At 39.8% G+C, this 17,933-nt stretch overlaps 1 protein-coding gene across 1 annotated transcript; it reads left to right on the plus strand.

The window, feature by feature from the left end:
* The first annotated feature begins 779 nt into the window (after positions 1 to 779).
* Positions 780 to 17,066, plus strand: sdcbp (syndecan binding protein (syntenin)). The gene is made up of 9 exons (XM_067400277.1): positions 780 to 915; positions 1,300 to 1,376; positions 9,060 to 9,168; positions 9,443 to 9,549; positions 10,456 to 10,617; positions 10,973 to 11,148; positions 16,004 to 16,175; positions 16,253 to 16,344; positions 16,451 to 17,066. The coding sequence occupies exons 2-9, from the start codon at positions 1,326 to 1,328 to the stop codon at positions 16,503 to 16,505; spliced, it is 924 nt and encodes a 307-aa protein (XP_067256378.1). The 5' UTR covers positions 780 to 915; positions 1,300 to 1,325; the 3' UTR covers positions 16,506 to 17,066.
* Positions 17,067 to 17,933: the final 867 nt, after the last annotated feature.

The raw sequence follows: 17,933 nt of genomic DNA on the forward strand, positions 1-17,933 counted from the left end.
AGGCACGAGAGATGCTGTAACTTATACCTTATACCTATAACTTATAACGATAATATCTAAAAAATGTATATTTTATATATCCAAATGTATATTTTCTAAGCACATAATCAGGTGGATGCATAGAACACTTCAGCCATACCTTTATTTATTTATTTGTCCTTTTTTTCACTAGATGGCAACAATTTTGCCCAGATACCTCATAAATCCCCATATTTTCTTTTTGTTTCAACAGGTTTTTACTGTAGTGAAGTTCCAAAAGATTGCATATGCGATAAATAGGATCTGAGTTAGATGTAAATGTCCAAAATCCCACAATAAGTTTTTGCATAATTTGTTAAAAGTTACACTTTTGCTGTGGAGGGTTAATTAACCAATGCTTCGTTTTTTAGGTGTGTGTGTGTGTGTGTGTGTGTGTGTGTGTCATGTTTCTATGCATCATGAATTCTTTTTACATAGTATGTTAGAAAAATAAATTCTTAGAACATTTTAGAACATTATTTTTATATGTTCTCCATCAGAAGCAACAGGCCAATGATGTCTTAATTGACAAGTATTTTAAATTAGCAAAATAAATAAATAAACATAAAACAGACTTCACCACAAACATAATCCTCATAAACTGTCCTTGCAGAAGCTGCTGCAGCGGTCAGTCTCAGTCCAGTCAAGTCTTTATGTAGGTTAGTGCGCGCGCAGCTGTTCGAGCCGAACGAGGGCGCTCTCGCGCAGGGGAGAGGATGATGATGATGATGATGATGATGATGACATGCGCTCGAGTGTATATTTCCCTCATCCAGGACACCCACGGACATTACATCCATAACCTCCGAGACCCAGCGAACTAAATCAGCTGTCAAACATTTACTGCCGAAACAACTGGACAGGCGCGCGATCATCTGATACTTCTGCAGCGTCAAGGTGAGTGTGCTTCATCATCATCATCATCATCATCCTCACAAAGCGCCAGAGAACGCGCTAACGTTAATGTGTCACACTCACAGCTATAATTCATCATTATTTATTATCTCCATATAAGCGCTAAACCTGTACATTCCAGAAACAAACGACCTTCTTTGCGCGATCGACCTGTTTGTCATTTAATGTCTTTATAACGCGAAAATTACTGTTTGACAACGACAAGACTGTGACGTAATAATGCACCCAAACACTCTGATACGGAAACGTAAAAATAAATAAATAAACCAAATTATATATAATGTTTACATGTTTTATGGTTTTAGATAGTAAATGAAATTGTTAAATGAGTCAAGCTTTCGTCTTTGTGTCTCAACATTTCTTCAGGAAACTGATCTGGAAACAGGATAATCATGTCACTGTATCCATCTCTAGAAGACATGAAGGTGGATAAATTCATGCAGGTAGGTCACATACACAAAAAGATGACCTATAATGTAATATAATAGGAATATAGCTAATATAATTTCTATAATGTCTGTTGGAGCTACATTAGTTTGTTTTCAGTAGTGGTAATTTTGTTAATTAATTTGTTTACTATTATGATTTTGCTCACATTAGTAATATATTTTGGTAAAATTCTTTTGTTGTTTGTTTAGTCTTTATTTTTGGTTAGTTTAATCATTATAATGTTTGCTTTAGACACCTGGGGGCAGTAGTGGGCACAGGCAAAGGTGAATATAGGCAGGAAGTAGTTAGTTACCTGTAGGCATCTGGGTGATGGGCATATGGTTTTTTACCAGCGTGAGAAATGCTGTATTGTTTGCTCAGTTGGAACAAATAAACCAGCCACAAAATCCTGAATCCAGTTTGGAAGTAGATTCATTGCTTGCCTGCGTACATTACCTGCCCAGGATGCTAGAAGTTGTCGTTTGAAAGTTTGATTTGAGTTTCATGTTTTTTTTTTTGTTTGACAAACGGCCACTACAACAAGTAAAAAACCGCTCATTGATTAAAGAAAGAAGAAGAACTTTCCTTGGAATTCGCTTCGGATATTATTGGGATACCCGATGGAAAATCAGCATGGATTGTTTGATTCACCACGTGTGGATTATCTGTTGGCATGAGACAGAGGCCTGGCACGAGCTAAGAAATCTCCAATTGGTATGTACCGCTAGAAATGCCGTATAAGAAGACGGTTTCATGAAAGGTTATATGAACTTAAAAGGACTGCTTAATTGGCTGTGTGTTTGTTGAATTATCAACGTTTACACTCATAAAAAGGTAAAGTCAGTGCAGTGTGCGCTTGTGTGGATGAAGAGGATTTGTTTGTATAAAACGAAGTTGTTTTAAGCAACGTTGCCATCTTTGCTAACCTTGTTGCCCGATTGTGAATATTCACTGATATTATCAACAAATTGGCTATAAGTGTGCAACAAAATGACAGAGGTGGAGAGGCCGGAATCAAAGCGGTCAATTAAATTGACTTCTAAAGGAATGTGCTTTTACATACAAACTTGTCAAGAAAAACGCACTGCAAAAACTAACCAGGCTAAAAAGCTTATGGATAAAATCCGTGTCCTAATGGAATTAAATGAAACTGCAGACGCAGTGAACACTCAGCTCGCTTTGTTCATTAAGTGTTATGAAGAAGCACTCGATATACATGAAACATTTATGGAATTGCCTCTGCCAGAAGATGAAATACTCATCAATAAAACTAAAAACTTTGAAGAGAAGATGAAATTATGTTATGCATTTATTGAAGATGTGAAGGAGTGGCTGTCTAAAGCTGGTTATCCATACTCACAGCCTAAAGAATCTATCGACGCAGGATGCGTTGATGATGGAATACAACCTGAAGACAGTATTTCTAATGTCTTAAGTGTAAGAACAAGTTCTGCAAAATCACGTGCCACTGGCATATCAAAGACTTCTGTAACATCCGAGGCACGCATTAATGCGGAAGCCGAGAGAGCAGCTCTTCTTAAACGCTCCGAAGCTTTAAAAAGAAAACATCACATAGAGGTGCAGGAGGAAAGGCTTCGTAGAGAAAAGGAGCAATTGGCACTTGAAACAGATTTGGCAGCTACAACTGCAAGGCTTCAGGTTTTAGAAATGAACTCATCACAGCGTGGTTCAAGACGATCTGATGGAATGAACTCTTATTTGGAGAGGAGCAAGGCTCAAAGATCCACCGGTTTAGATCCTTTTGCCAAAGTCTTTGTCCCACATGAAAATGATGTTCTTGCTGTACCTGATCCTGCATCAGTTGTTAAGCCAAGACAAGGATTTGCAGAACAAACGTATGGAAGGTCAGTTGGGCCAGAAGCTCCATATCAAGAAGTACAGACTGTAAATGGACGTCAAATGGGACATCTATTAAACTCTCAAACTCAAAGCGGTAACAACCAAAACGACATGGTGGGCATTATGCAAAAACAAAACGAAATCACTGCACTGTTGGTTCAGCAAAATATATCCTCTGCTCTTCCTCCAAGAAATCTGCAAATTTTTGATGGAGACCCTCTTCAATATAAATCCTTTATTAGAGCCTTTGAAAATGTAGTTGAGAAGAAAACGAATAATTTCAGGGACTGTTTGTACCTCCTTGAACAGTACACTAGGGGGCAGCCAAAGGATCTTGTGCATAGTTGTCAACATATGCCTCCAGATCAAGGCTATCACAGAGCTAAGAGTCTTCTTGCTCAGCACTTTGGAGATGAATATAAAATTGCATCTGCTTACATGGAGAAAATATTTAACTGGACACCCGTTAAAGGTGAAGATGTGAAAGGATTACAATCATTCTCTCTGTTTCTTAGAGGATGTGCAAATCTAACAGAACAAGTAATGTATATGAGGGAATTGGATTTACCATCTAACATGCGGAGTATCATTTTAAAACTTCCTTACAAACTAAGAGAAAAATGGAGGAATATTGCATGTGATCTGCAAGAAGGAAGTGGACAGAGAGCTACATTCATTGATCTTGTAAATTTTATTGAGAGACAAGTGAAAATTGCTTTAGATCCAGTTTTTGGAAACATTCAAGATCCTCAACTTCCTAATGTCAAGGCCTCCTGTGTCAGTCAGCTACGACAAAGAAGGAAGGGAAGCAGCTACGTTACAAATGTCACTCCTGTGAGGGAAGAAGCTATGGCACGGCCTGCAGAACATAGCACACCCTCCACTCATTGCTGTTTATTTTGCCTGCAGAGAAACCACACACTAGGTCAGTGTTCACAGTTTAAAGCCAAGACGCACCGGGACAAGATCAACTTCATTAAGGGCAAGGGTATTTGTTTTGGTTGCCTAAAGGTAGGCCACACAAGCAAGGATTGTAGGAGTCGATTGGATTGCCATGTATGTCATCAGCCGCACCCCGGTGTCCTTCATATAGAAAGACAGGATAAAGGTACAGCTGTAGAACAAGCCAAACATCCTGTGAGCCTTTCAAGTGATTCATCTGTAACTTTTCAGACGTGTGGCCATATTGGGGCCGGTGTAGAAGATGATTCTACCTTCTCTATTGTTGCAGTAAAAGTCAGAAGCAAACTGACTAATAAGATCATGCAGACATATGCTTTCCTGGATCCTGGTAGTTCTGGCACCTTCTGTACAGAAACCATGGCGAAAAGGTTACATTTGCGAGGTAGGAAGACAAGCATTTTGTTGAGAACAATGGGCCAACGAAAGGTTGTGAATGCTCATGTTTTGACAGGTCTTGAAGTGTCTGGCTTGGGTGCTGAAGATTTTATAGAGCTTCCTGATGTTTTGACTCAGAGAACCATACCTGTGTCTACACTTAATATTCCACGGCAAGCAGATATTGATCCATGGCCGTATTTGAAGGATGTAATACTCCATGACATTCATGCAAGTGTAGATCTGCTTATTGGAACTGACACCCCTAAGGTTTTGGAGCCATGGGAAGTAATAAATAGCCAAGATGGGGGCCCATATGCTGTCAGAACCAGGGTTGGCTGGGTCGTTAATGGTCCTCTTCATGGTGGAAGCTGTAGAGGTAAGAGTGGCGGTTTTGCTGTAACAGCAAATCGCATCTCTGTTGAACACCTGCAAGAAATGCTTGTTAAGCAATATCACCATGACTTTAATGAGACATCATCAGAAGAGCAGATTGAAATGTCCAGAGAAGATATTAAGTTCATGGATATTGTCAGTAGAACAGCAAAACTAATTGGAGGTCATTATTGCATTGACTTGCCATTCAGAAAAGAAAATGTAATCCTGCCAGACAATCGTTATATAGCAGAGCAGCGTTTATGTAGCCTGAAAAGAAAGTTTGACAAGAACAGTGTTTTTAAGGAGGAATATACCACGTTCCTAAATGAAATAATAACACAGCGACATGCAGAGCTAGTTCCTCTTGACCAGCTGACACAGAGCAATGGGAAAGTGTGGTATATCCCTCACCACGGGGTGTATCATCCTCAGAAGGGCAAGCTAAGAGTTGTTTTTGACTGTGCAGCCTCATACAAAGGAACATCGCTCAATAGCCAGCTTTTGCAAGGCCCCGATCTCACCAACAGCCTCATTGGAGTTTTAGTCCGATTTAGGCAGGAGCCTATTGCAATAGTGGCCGATATCCAATCTATGTTTCACCAGGTTCATGTCTCAAATAAGCATGTTAACTTTCTCCGCTTCCTCTGGTGGCCAGGTGGTGACACTACACAGGCTTCGCAGGAATACCGTATGAAGGTACATCTATTTGGAGCTGCATCATCGCCAAGCTGTGCCAATTATGCCTTGAGGAGAACTGCAGATGACAACGCAGAACACTTCCCTCTAGAGGTTGTGAGTACAGTGAAAAACAATTTTTATGTCGATGATTGCCTCCGTTCAATGGCCTCAGAAGAGGAGGCTAGGAAAATGATTCAGGATTTAACTGCACTTTGTAAGAAAGGAGGATTCACTCTCTCAAAGTGGGTCAGCAATAGTCGTGCAGTGTTGCGCTCTGTTAGCGAAGGCCACAGAGCAAAGGACATGAGGGAGCTGGATTTGGATACAGATCAACTTCCTGTTGAACGTACATTAGGACTACAATGGTATGTTGAGACTGACCAATTTGGATTTAAGGCCTCAGCACAGGATCAACCACAGACGAGAAGAGGAATTCTTTCGGTGGTCAGTTCTCTCTATGACCCATTGGGCTTCCTTGCTCCATTCAGCATGATGGCTAAGTTGTTACTGCAGGAACTCTGTAAAAGAAATCTTGGATGGGACGAAGATATTCCCCATGTTCTCGCTAAGCAATGGGCTAGCTGGTTGGAAGATCTCCACAAGGTGGCAAAGTTTAAGATTGATCGTTGTATTAAGCCTAATGACTTTGGCAACCCTGTCACTGTACAGCTTCACCACTTCTCTGATGCCAGTGAGGTTGGGTATGGAGCCGTCTCTTATTTAAGATTGGAAGTGGATAATAAAGTGCATGTTGCATTTATGATGGGAAAGGCCAGAGTTGCTCCGCTGAAACAGACCACAATTCCTCGCCTGGAGCTAACAGCTGCAGTCCTCGCTGTTAGAATAGACCGTATGCTACGGAAGGAGTTGCAACTTAGGCTGGAGAAGTCAGTTTTCTGGACCGACAGTACAACAGTCCTTAAATATATATCAAATGAAAACCGGCGATTCTATACCTTTGTGGCCAACAGAATTTCAGTCATCAGAGGGGCAACTGATGTTGATCAATGGAGATATGTGGGATCAAAGGAAAATCCAGCAGATGAAGCGTCAAGAGGAATGAGGGCAGAAGATCTCCTGAACAGTAGGAGATGGATGATGGGACCTGATTTCCTTCGTAAGTTCAAGGATGGGTGGCCTAAATTAGATGTGGATCTTCAGGGGATTCCTGGCGCTGACCCTGAGATCAAAAGGGACTTGACAGTGAATGCTGTTGTTAAAGACACAGACAATGCTACGAGCCACCTGATTCATTACTTTTCATCTTGGAAGAGATTGCAGAAGGCTGTAGCTTGGCTTCTTAAGATCAAGGATACTCTTGTGTTATTGGGACATAAGAGAAAGGAGCTTTATGCCTCTGCTGATCTCACTATGGACACTATAGACTGTCATCAACAGGTGGAAAGCCAAATGCAGAGCTTTAAGGCTACGCTCAAAGGACAGAGTCTGACACCTCAAGATGTGATCAGGGCAGAGCTGTCAATCATCCGGTATGTACAACATCAACGGTTTAAGGATGAAATTACCTCGTTGCAGAGTGGTGTGAAATCCATATCCAAGGACAGTTCACTGTACAGATTGGATCCAGTGATGGAGGGTGAGATTCTCAGAGTGGGTGGTCGGTTAAGCAAAGCCTCACTGCCAGTGGAATCCAAGCGTCCTGCTATACTGTCAAAAGACCTGCATGTATCCACACTAATTCTGCGCCACATTCATCAGCAGATAGGTCATGCTGGAAGAAATTATATGTTGTCCAGTTTAATGCGGAAGTATTGGATTATAAATGCAAACTCTGCTGCCAGAAAGGTCATATCAGATTGTGTTGTTTGCAGACGCAACAGAGGAAGACTCCTTGAACAAAAAATGGCGGACTTACCTGCTGAAAGAGTGTTGCCTGATGAAGCCCCTTTCACTCATGTTGGCATTGATTATTTTGGGCCCATTGAAGTTAAGAGAGGCAGAAGTCTTCTCAAAAGATACGGAGTGCTCTTCACCTGTATGACCAGTCGTGCTGTACACTTGGAAGTAGCATACACATTGGATACAGATTCTTGTATAAATTCAGTGAGAAGGTTCATCTGCAGACGAGGCCCAGTTTCAACTTTTCGGTCTGACAATGGAACTAACTTTGTTGGAGCCAGTCGTGAGCTCAAGGAGAGTCTGACCGCTCTGAATCATGGTAAAATTCAAAGAGCCTTTCTTCAGGAAGGCATAGAATGGAGATTTAACACCCCATCAGCTTCCCATCAAGGTGGCGTTTGGGAGCGCCTGATTCGCTCAGTGAAGAGTGTTCTTACCTCAGTCCTTAAACAGCAGACCATGGATGATGAAGCACTCCAAACATTTTTTTGTGAAGTCGAAGCAATATTGAATGATAGGCCTATTACGAGGGCCTCAGATGATCCAAATGACCTGGAAGCTTTGACACCGAATCACGTTCTGTTGTTGAAAGGTATACCAATTATGCCACCAGGATTGTTTGAAAGAAATGATCTGTATGTCAGAAAAAGATGGAAGCAGATACAGTACATGGCGGAACTCTTCTGGAAGAGATGGATTTCTGAGTATCTGCCATTGATGCAACAGAGACAAAAATGGACAGCACTAAGAAGAAACCTTGCACCTGGAGATGTTGTTCTTGTGGCAGACGCTACAGCTTCAAGAGGATCTTGGATGATGGGGAAAGTTTTGGATGCCAGATCAGATGTGAATGGCGTTGTGCGCTCTGTCCGCCTCCAAACGAAGACCAGCATCTTAGAGAGGCCTGTGACGAAGCTGTGCCTGCTGCTGGAGGCGGCAGTGTGATCACATGAACTGACTCTCTCTTTCTCTTCATCTGTCTCTATCATTCTCTTTCTGTCTCTTTTTCTTGCAGGTGCAGCAAGACATCTGTGCCTGTTATAGTTAGAATACATAGTGTGTAGCTCCGTTCTGAGAGTTCAGTAATTGTGATAAAGCACAATTAGGGGCCGGAGTGTTGGAGCTACATTAGTTTGTTTTCAGTAGTGGTAATTTTGTTAATTAATTTGTTTACTATTATGATTTTGCTCACATTAGTAATATATTTTGGTAAAATTCTTTTGTTGTTTGTTTAGTCTTTATTTTTGGTTAGTTTAATCATTATAATGTTTGCTTTAGACACCTGGGGGCAGTAGTGGGCACAGGCAAAGGTGAATATAGGCAGGAAGTAGTTAGTTACCTGTAGGCATCTGGGTGATGGGCATATGGTTTTTTACCAGCGTGAGAAATGCTGTATTGTTTGCTCAGTTGGAACAAATAAACCAGCCACAAAATCCTGAATCCAGTTTGGAAGTAGATTCATTGCTTGCCTGCGTACATTACCTGCCCAGGATGCTAGAAGTTGTCGTTTGAAAGTTTGATTTGAGTTTCATGTTTTTTTTTTTGTTTGACAAACGGCCACTACAATGTCTTTTTCCCTGTAGGCTCATAACACTCCTACTGCCAGCCCATCAAAAGCTTTAGCTCTTCCTGAACCTTCCAGCGTCCAGAACGAGCCGAGTTCATACTCTGAATCAAAGGCTGAAGAGATGGGTGAGGAGCAGATACCGTATATTTGATGTTAGACCTCAAAGCGGAGCTTCAGTCATGAAATATCAGGGAATTCTAAAACTGATATTTTCAAGGCCTGGAAAAGTGAATAAAATTATGAAAAATGAATGATTTTTTTATAGTCTTAAGCTTTTGCTTTGCTCTAATATCTCTTGATCTTTTTCCTTTTTGCAGGTATTTGATTTATTGAATTATCAGATCTTTCTCACTTCAACCCAAAGCTAAGAGTGTTTTTCTGTCGTCCGTCCGTCTTCAGGTGCTTCCAGCAGGTTGTACCCTGAGCTGAATGAGTTTATGGGTCTGAATCTCAGTGCAGATGCTCTACAAACGCTTTCCTCTTCAGTAATTGACCAGACCAGCGGGGTGAGTGTGTGTGTGTGTGTGTGTGTGTGTGTGTGTGTGAGAGAGAGAGTGTGTACTTCCTTTTTCAGCCTAAAGGGTTAGTTCACCCAAAAATGTAATTTCTGTCATTAATTACTCGCCCTCATGTCGTTCCACACCCGTAAGACCTTCACTCATCTTCAGAACACAAATTAAGATATTTTTGATGAAATCTGAGTGGTAAATGACTCGTCCGTAGACAGAAATATAACATGAGGGTGAGGAATTAATGACAGAAATTAAATTTTTGGCTGAACTAACCCTTAAGCTTTTACCAGGTCAGTACGTCTACCTTGAGTTGTTTCACCAAGCGTGTAGTCTAAATGAAGATATCAGATATGGGTGACTTTTAAAAGAAGCTGGTCATCAAATCAATCAGATTTAATCAACAAACCAGAATTGGACATTAAGTCCTGCAGTGTAATTGCGACCTTAATGTAGTTAGCTTGTTTGTAGTCACTTTAAACTCTCCAAATAATTTGTTTTAGCATGTTTTTGAATGTATTTAGTTTGACGCACTTGATCTGCTATGCTTCAGGGCTTATTTCTGCTAATAGACACACAGACTGTGATCATGAACGATCTGCTGCTGCTGCATAAACAGACACATGAATCCTGCAGCAGATCTAGGCAGGTGGAGCTGGGGAGGTGGAGGGGTTCAGAGGAACTCAAACACTGAACCAGACTGTTTGAATGTTGAGCAAGCAATCTCATTGGCTGCCAATCAGCTTGTGACATGTGGCAATGATGGGATTGCATGTAAAGGACCATCAGTCAGCGCCCCCTAGTGTTTCATGACTGAACTGAACTGAAGTGCATTGTAGCTCATTGGAAAAAATATTCTTTGTTGTATAATAATAATATAATATCCCCCAATGCCTTTTTCAGGCTCTCAGTGTCTGCACATCTGGAACGAGCTGGGCGGCAGCCCCGATAACAGGAAGTGACCTGGGGGTGAAGAGGGCGGAGATTCGGCAGGGTGTACGGGAGGTGGTGCTGTGCAAAGACATGGATGGGAAGATTGGCCTCCGCCTCAAAGCCGTGGATAATGTATTTCTCCAATGTTATGAATTCTTTAACTCTTACATTTGAATTAATACAATGTATTAATCGTGATTGGATAACTGCACTAACCAGCGGACCAATCACATCGCAGCATCTCAAATGTTGGTTTGGTGGTTCTGAAATGCCCGAGTCAAAGTCTGTCATCAGAATGATTTGGTTTAATTCCCTCCAGAAGCGTCTCACACGATTGCATTCCCAAACACCAGCATCTGAACACAAGAGAACACGACAGACTCATAGCTGTTGTTTTCTTTAAATGACATCCACATTCATGTCATAACATTATGCCCTTAAAGTGTAACAGTAACCTTTGATTTACGCTTCCAAACTTGTGTTTCAGGGTGTGTTTGTGCAGTTGGTGCAGGCGAACACTGCTGCAGCGTTGGCAGGGCTGCGCTTTGGTGATCAGATTCTGCAGATCAATGGCAAATCATGTGCTGGCTGGAGTAGTGATAATGCACACAAAGTGCTTAAGAACGCCAACCCAGAGAGGATCACTTTGGCTGTGCGAGACAGGTACACACACACACACACACACACACCATACGTAGAGCATATCTGCAGGTTTCAAATACTCAATGCTGTTTTATTTATGAGGATCAGGTTGTTTTGACTGAATAATTCATGAAGAGATCAGACACAGGAGGGTTTGTTGTGTAGTTTTAGTCTTACAGCTATCCAGCAGAGCAAACCTTTGTAATAAACCTCAAACTGTCACACAGCATGTTATAAAAATGTAACCACAAGAGAGGCAATCTTTGGGTCCAAGCAGTTTGGAAAAGGGGAGGAAAAAAACTAAATTGGTTTGTAAGAACAGATCAGTTGTGGCAAATAAATTTCATTAGGGAAAAGTTACTTTTAAAAGTAATGCGTTACAGTATTGCATTACTCTCTAAAAAAAGTAACTAATTGCATTACTTAGTTACTTCTTATGGAAAGTAATGCGTTATGTTATTTTTCTCACATGGGCTGGGCTTGCTTGCTTGTTTGTTTGTTTAATAACAAAAAAGTTCTATTTTTGGCAAATGTAAACCAAAAGTGGCATGAATAAGCCTCAGGCTGAAGGAAATGCAAATTCACGTCTGTACAGTAGAGGGTGCCGCTCAAACAAACCTTTCAGTTGTGCTGCCATTCTGGATCACAGGAGAAGATGAAAGTTTGACACTCTTACTTCAGCAATAAAACAAAATAATTAAACACAAATGTGATGTTTATCTAAAGTCATTTTGATCATTAGTATGGTCGAATTGGATCATTGAAGGTCAGCAGCAAAGACATTAGTTAATAAAGTGAGATTAAATACATAAAATATATTTGTATTATTTTACATATTTAATTTTTGCTTGTTTACATAATATTCTGATAGAACACATGGAGAGCTGGGAGTAAATAAATGGGAAAACAAAGTTACTTTACTAGTTACATGAAAAAGGTAATCTGATTATGTAACTTGCATTACTTGCAATGCGGTACGGCCAACACTGTACAGCACTACAGAGCCCCACACGACATGCAAAAAGTCATGCATCCTGCGCATGATTTACTATTTTGTTTCCTCGATTTGCTAAATTGCGCGTATGATTTACTATTTCGTTCCCTTGATTTGCTAAATCGTGCATGCAATTTACTATTTTGCTCCTCGATTTGCTAAGTCGTGCACATGATTTACTATTTCGTTCACTTGATTTGCTAAATCGTGCTTGTGATTTACTAATTCGTTCCCTTGATTTGCTAAATCATGCTTGTGATTTACTATTTCGTTCCCTCGATTTGCTAAATTGTGCTCGCAATTTACTAATTCGTTCCCTCGATTTGCTTAATCGTGCTCGCAATTTACTAATTCGTTCCCTCGATTTGCTTAATCGTGCTCGCAATTTACTAATTCGTTCCCTCGATTTGCTAAATCATGCTTGTGATTTACTATTTCGTTCCCTCGATTTGCTAAATCGTGCTCGCAATTTACTAATTCGTTCCCTCGATTTGCTAAATCGTGCTCGCAATTTACTAATTCGTTCCCTCGATTTGCTAAATCATGCTTGTGATTTACTATTTCGTTCCCTCGATTTGCTAAATCGTGCTTGTGATTTACTATTTCGTTCCCTCGATTTGCTAAATCGTGCTCGCAATTTACTAATTCGTTCCCTCGATTTGCTAAATCGTGCTCGCAATTTACTAATTCGTTCCCTCGATTTGCTAAATTGTACTCGTGATTTACTAATTTGTACCCTCAATTTGCTAAATTGTGCTCGCAATTTACTAATTCGTTCCCTCGATTTGATAAATCGTGCTCGCAATTTACTAATTCGTTCCCTCGATTTGCTAAATCGTGCTCGCAATTTACTAATTCGTTCCCTCGATTTGCTAAATCGTGCTCGCAATTTACTAATTCGTTCCCTCGATTTGCTAAATCGTGCTCGCAATTTACTCATTTTTTCCCTCGATTTGCTAAATCGTGCTTGTGATTTACTAATTTGTTCCCTCGATTTGCTAAATCGTGCATGCGATTTACTATTTCGTTCCCTCGATTTGCTAAATCATGCATGCGATTTACTATTTTGTTCCCTCAATTTGCTAAATCATGCTTGTGATTTACTATTCCGTTCCCTCAATTTGCTAAATCGTGCATGCGATTTACTATTTTGTTCCCTCAATTTGCTAAATCATGCATGCGATTTACTATTTTGTTCCCTCAATTTGCTAAATCGTGCTTGTGATTTACTAATTTTCCCTCGATTTGCTAAATCGTGCTCGCAATTTACTAATTCGTTCCCTCGATTTGCTAAATTGTACTCGTGATTTACTAATTTGTACCCTCAATTTGCTAAATTGTGCTCGCGATTTACTAATTCGTTCCCTCAATTTGCTAAATTGTACTCGCAATTTACTAATTCGTTCCCTCGATTTGCTAAATCGTGCTCGCAATTTACTAATTCGTTCCCTCGATTTGCTAAATCGTGCTCGCAATTTACTCATTTTTTCCCTCGATTTGCTAAATCGTGCTTGTGATTTACTAATTTGTTCCCTCGATTTGCTAAATCGTGCATGCGATTTACTATTTCGTTCCCTCGATTTGCTAAATCATGCATGCGATTTACTATTTTGTTCCCTCAATTTGCTAAATCATGCTTGTGATTTACTATTCCGTTCCCTCGATTTGCTAAATCGTGCATGCGATTTACTATTTTGTTCCCTCAATTTGCTAAATCATGCATGCGATTTACTATTTTGTTCCCTCAATTTGCTAAATCGTGCTTGTGATTTACTAATTTTTTCCCTCGATTTGCTAAATCGTGCTCGTGATTTACTAATTTTTTCCCTCAATTTGCTAAATTGTGCTCACGATTTACTAATTCGTTCCCTCAATTTGCTAAATCGTGTTCGCGATTTACTAATTTGTTCCCTCGATTTGCTAAATCGTACTCGCGATTTACTAATTTGTTCCCTCGATTTGCTAAATTGTGCTCACGATTTACTAATTCGTTCCCTCAATTTGCTAAATTGTACTCGCGATTTACTAATTTGTTCCCTCGATTTGCTAAATCGTGCTCGTGATTTACTAATTGGTTCCCTCAATTTGCTAAATTGTGCTCGCGATTTACTAATTCGTTCCCTCAATTTGCTAAATCGTGCTCGCGATTTACTAATTCGTTCCCTCAATTTGCTAAATCATGCTTGTGATTTACTATTTCGTTTCCTCAATTTGCTAAATTGTGCTCGCGATTTACTAATTCGTTCCCTCAATTTGCTAAATCGTGCTCGTGATTTACTAATTTGTACCCTCAATTTGCTAAATTGTGCTCGCGATTTACTAATTCGTTCCCTCAATTTGCTAAATCATGCTTGTGATTTACTATTTCGTTCCCTCGATTTGCTAAATCGTGCTCACGATTTACTCATTTTTTCCCTCGATTTGCTAAATCGTGCTCGCAATTTACTCATTTTTTCCCTCGATTTGCTAAATTGTGCTTGCGATTTACTAATTCGTTCCCTCGATTTGCTAAATCATGCTTGTGATTTACTCATTTTTTCCCTCGATTTGCTAAATCGTGCTCGCAATTTACTCATTTTTTCCCTCGATTTGCTAAATTGTGCTCGCGATTTACTAATTCGTTCCCTCAATTTGCTAAATCGTGCTCGCGATTTACTAATTCGTTCCCTCAATTTGCTAAATTGTGCTCGCGATTTACTAATTCGTTCCCTCAATTTGCTAAATTGTGCTCGCGATTTACTAATTCGTTCCCTCAATTTGCTAAATCGTGCTCGCGATTTACTAATTCGTTCCCTCGATTTGCTAAATCATGCTTGTGATTTACTCATTTTTTCCCTCGATTTGCTAAATCGTGCTCGCAATTTACTCATTTTTTCCCTCGATTTGCTAAATCATGCTTGTGATTTACTATTTCGTTCCCTCGATTTGCTAAATCGTGCTCGCGATTTACTCATTTTTTCCCTCGATTTGCTAAATCGTGCTCGCGATTTACTCATTTTTTCCCTCGATTTGCTAAATTGTGCTTGCGATTTACTAATTCGTTCCCTCGATTTGCTAAATCGCGCTTACGATTTACTATTTCGTTCCCTCGATTTGATAAATCATGCGTGCAATTTACTATTTCGTCCCCTCGATTTGCTAAATCATGCACACGATCTACTAGTTCCTTCCCTCGATTTGCTAAATTGTGCGCGCGATTTACTATTTCGTTCCCTCGATTTGCTAAATCGTGCACACGATTTACTAATTTGTTCCTTCGATTTGCTAAATTGTGCTCGCAATTTACTATTTCATTCCCTACATTTGCTAAATCGTGCGCACAATTTAGCCTATTATTTTTTCCTGCATGTCATGTGCAGGGCTCCGCACAGCACCATTAACTCTTTCCTGCCATTGACGAGTTTTTCCTTCAATCCATGTTTTCACTGTTATACGGTAGGGGGCGCTATTACGCATCTTCTGAAAGAGTACAGAATCTCCTGATCAAAACACAGGTGAAGAAGAAGCAGAAACAAGTAATAGAAGCATTGCTGATGCACATGATAAATGACATGATTCAACAGCAAATAAATCAAAACTGCCGAATGTTACTGAATGAAATGGCAAACTCATGACGAGGAAACGACTGTGAAACTTTGAGGATATTGACTGACTTGATCTACTCCATCTGTGTTTTGATCATCTTTCTGAATCCCATTAAAACTAAGAATTATTTCTCCAAAACCAAACCACTGTAAATCTGAAGTCATGCATTATATTGCTCTTTCTTATCCTGGTAGTTATTTTGGCACAAATACCAAAGGATGGGAAGGAAAAATGTTATACTGTAACGTGCATGTTCATAATGAAATTATAAACCAGTTTTCAAATCACTGTTTGCAGGCCATTGGAGCGATCTGTTACTCTTCACAAGGACATGAACGGGCAGCTGGGCTTTATTTATAAAAAGGGTCGGATCATCTCAATAGTACAAGACAGCTCAGCTGCACGTAACGGCCTCCTTACTGACCATCAGATCTGTGAGATCAACGGTCAGAACATCATTGGACTGAAGGTAAACGACATCCATATTTTCCCTGTACAACACAAGCAGGCGACTTGATCAAGATTTGATTTGATCTCTTTGATTAGGACTCCCAAATCATGGACATCCTTAATTCCAGCGGAGGCGTTGTCACTGTAACCGTGATGCCAGTGGTCATCTTTGAACACATGATGAAAAGGTACGGAAAACCCAAAACCCAATGCCAGCTCAAGTCTTGATCTCACAAGTCTGTTTTTAATATTTGACATGGCTTTACTTTCTCTCGTTTCTCTTTCTCACTGCAGGATGTCCAGCAGTATTGTAAAGTCACTAATGGATCATTCTATTCCTGAGGTGTGAGATGCTGCGGATCAAACTGTACAGCTGACGGCGATTCGGCCACTGTTTGGAGGGCTCACATTTGCTCATTCGTGTGTCCGCATCATGTGATTTTATATAAGTTTGAGAGGTTATTGACAGGCAAAGAAAGGAGATATTTGCTTAAGTTTCGCCTTTAAAGTGATAGTGTCCCAAAAATGACAAGTTCTTTACTCACCTTTATGTTGTTCCAAACTTTATAGCACACAAGTCATGGATTATTCTGCAGTGTGAATATATATATTTTTGAGTTCCATGAACGTGAGTAAATGTTGACAAATGTTCATTTTTGGGTGAACTAACTCTTTAATTCTTCTCCTTTATCTTTAAATATGTTGTGTTTCAGCCTGAAGCTCATTTCAGTTCCTCTCAATTCTTGAAATATCTCACAAAAAGCATTCTGAATTATCATCAACATGCACTACAGCACACTCATGCTGTAAATCAGTCGTAATAAAAATGCTGTTAAAATTACTGTTTGAAAGCCATTAAATGACTATGCACTGCTGAAGACAGTTTTGTATGAAAAACAGTAGATAATTCAATTACATGACAACTTTATTTTGAAGAGATAGAATTGCAGTAAACCTTTGTGTCCCTGTAAACTGATACTCCCAGTGTTATTGTGTATGTTTCTGTGTTCTGTGTGGGTTTTGTACTGAAAACATCATGGTTTCTCTTAAAGGAATATTTCACTTTAACTTAATGTTTACGTAATATGATTTCATTGCATATGACTTTTGGCCAATAGGTGGCGCTGTTACCAAATTGATGTCATGTGATCAGTGTGACGTGACAATGACACATATAAAGTCCAGTGTCAATATAACAAAGCGTTGCAGAGTTACAGCCTCAGAATCAGCTATTTCTGGCATAGTCTGAAGATGATCTGCTGACTTTGGTGAGAATCGGACAAAGAAATTCAAAATGGCGAACAGCAATTTAGACCAAATGGCATGATTGTATCATTGCTCTGGATATGCCTCTGGGAACTTTCAAGACCAGTTTCTTTAACATAAGCTAAATCAATCAAAATATGTTAGCATTTTTTATTTCATTATAATTTTTGGCCACAAGGTGGCGTTGTCTCAATTTTTTGAGAACGTTCAGGGCTTGGTCCTTGGCCCAAAATAGTCTATATGGAAAAATTGTTTTTATGATTTTTGGGCAAACCATTCAGAAGTTATAAGCAAAAATCGCCATTTTTCATATCTCCTGACCAGTAGGTGGCACTGTGCTGAAACATTGCAAGTAGCCTCAGGTCATGCTTGTGATGAAATGTACTTATTAAAATGTTCTCAGAATTTGTTCACCTGTTATTCGAGAATGGTGTGGTTTATCAAAAAACTGTTAATAATTAAAGATGATGTGAGCCAATTTTGGTGAAAATCAGACGAACCGTATAGGGCG

Source organism: Chanodichthys erythropterus, chromosome 11, assembly GCF_024489055.1.
Source record: "Chanodichthys erythropterus isolate Z2021 chromosome 11, ASM2448905v1, whole genome shotgun sequence".
In the NCBI taxonomy this organism is placed as follows: Eukaryota; Metazoa; Chordata; class Actinopteri; order Cypriniformes; family Xenocyprididae; genus Chanodichthys; species Chanodichthys erythropterus.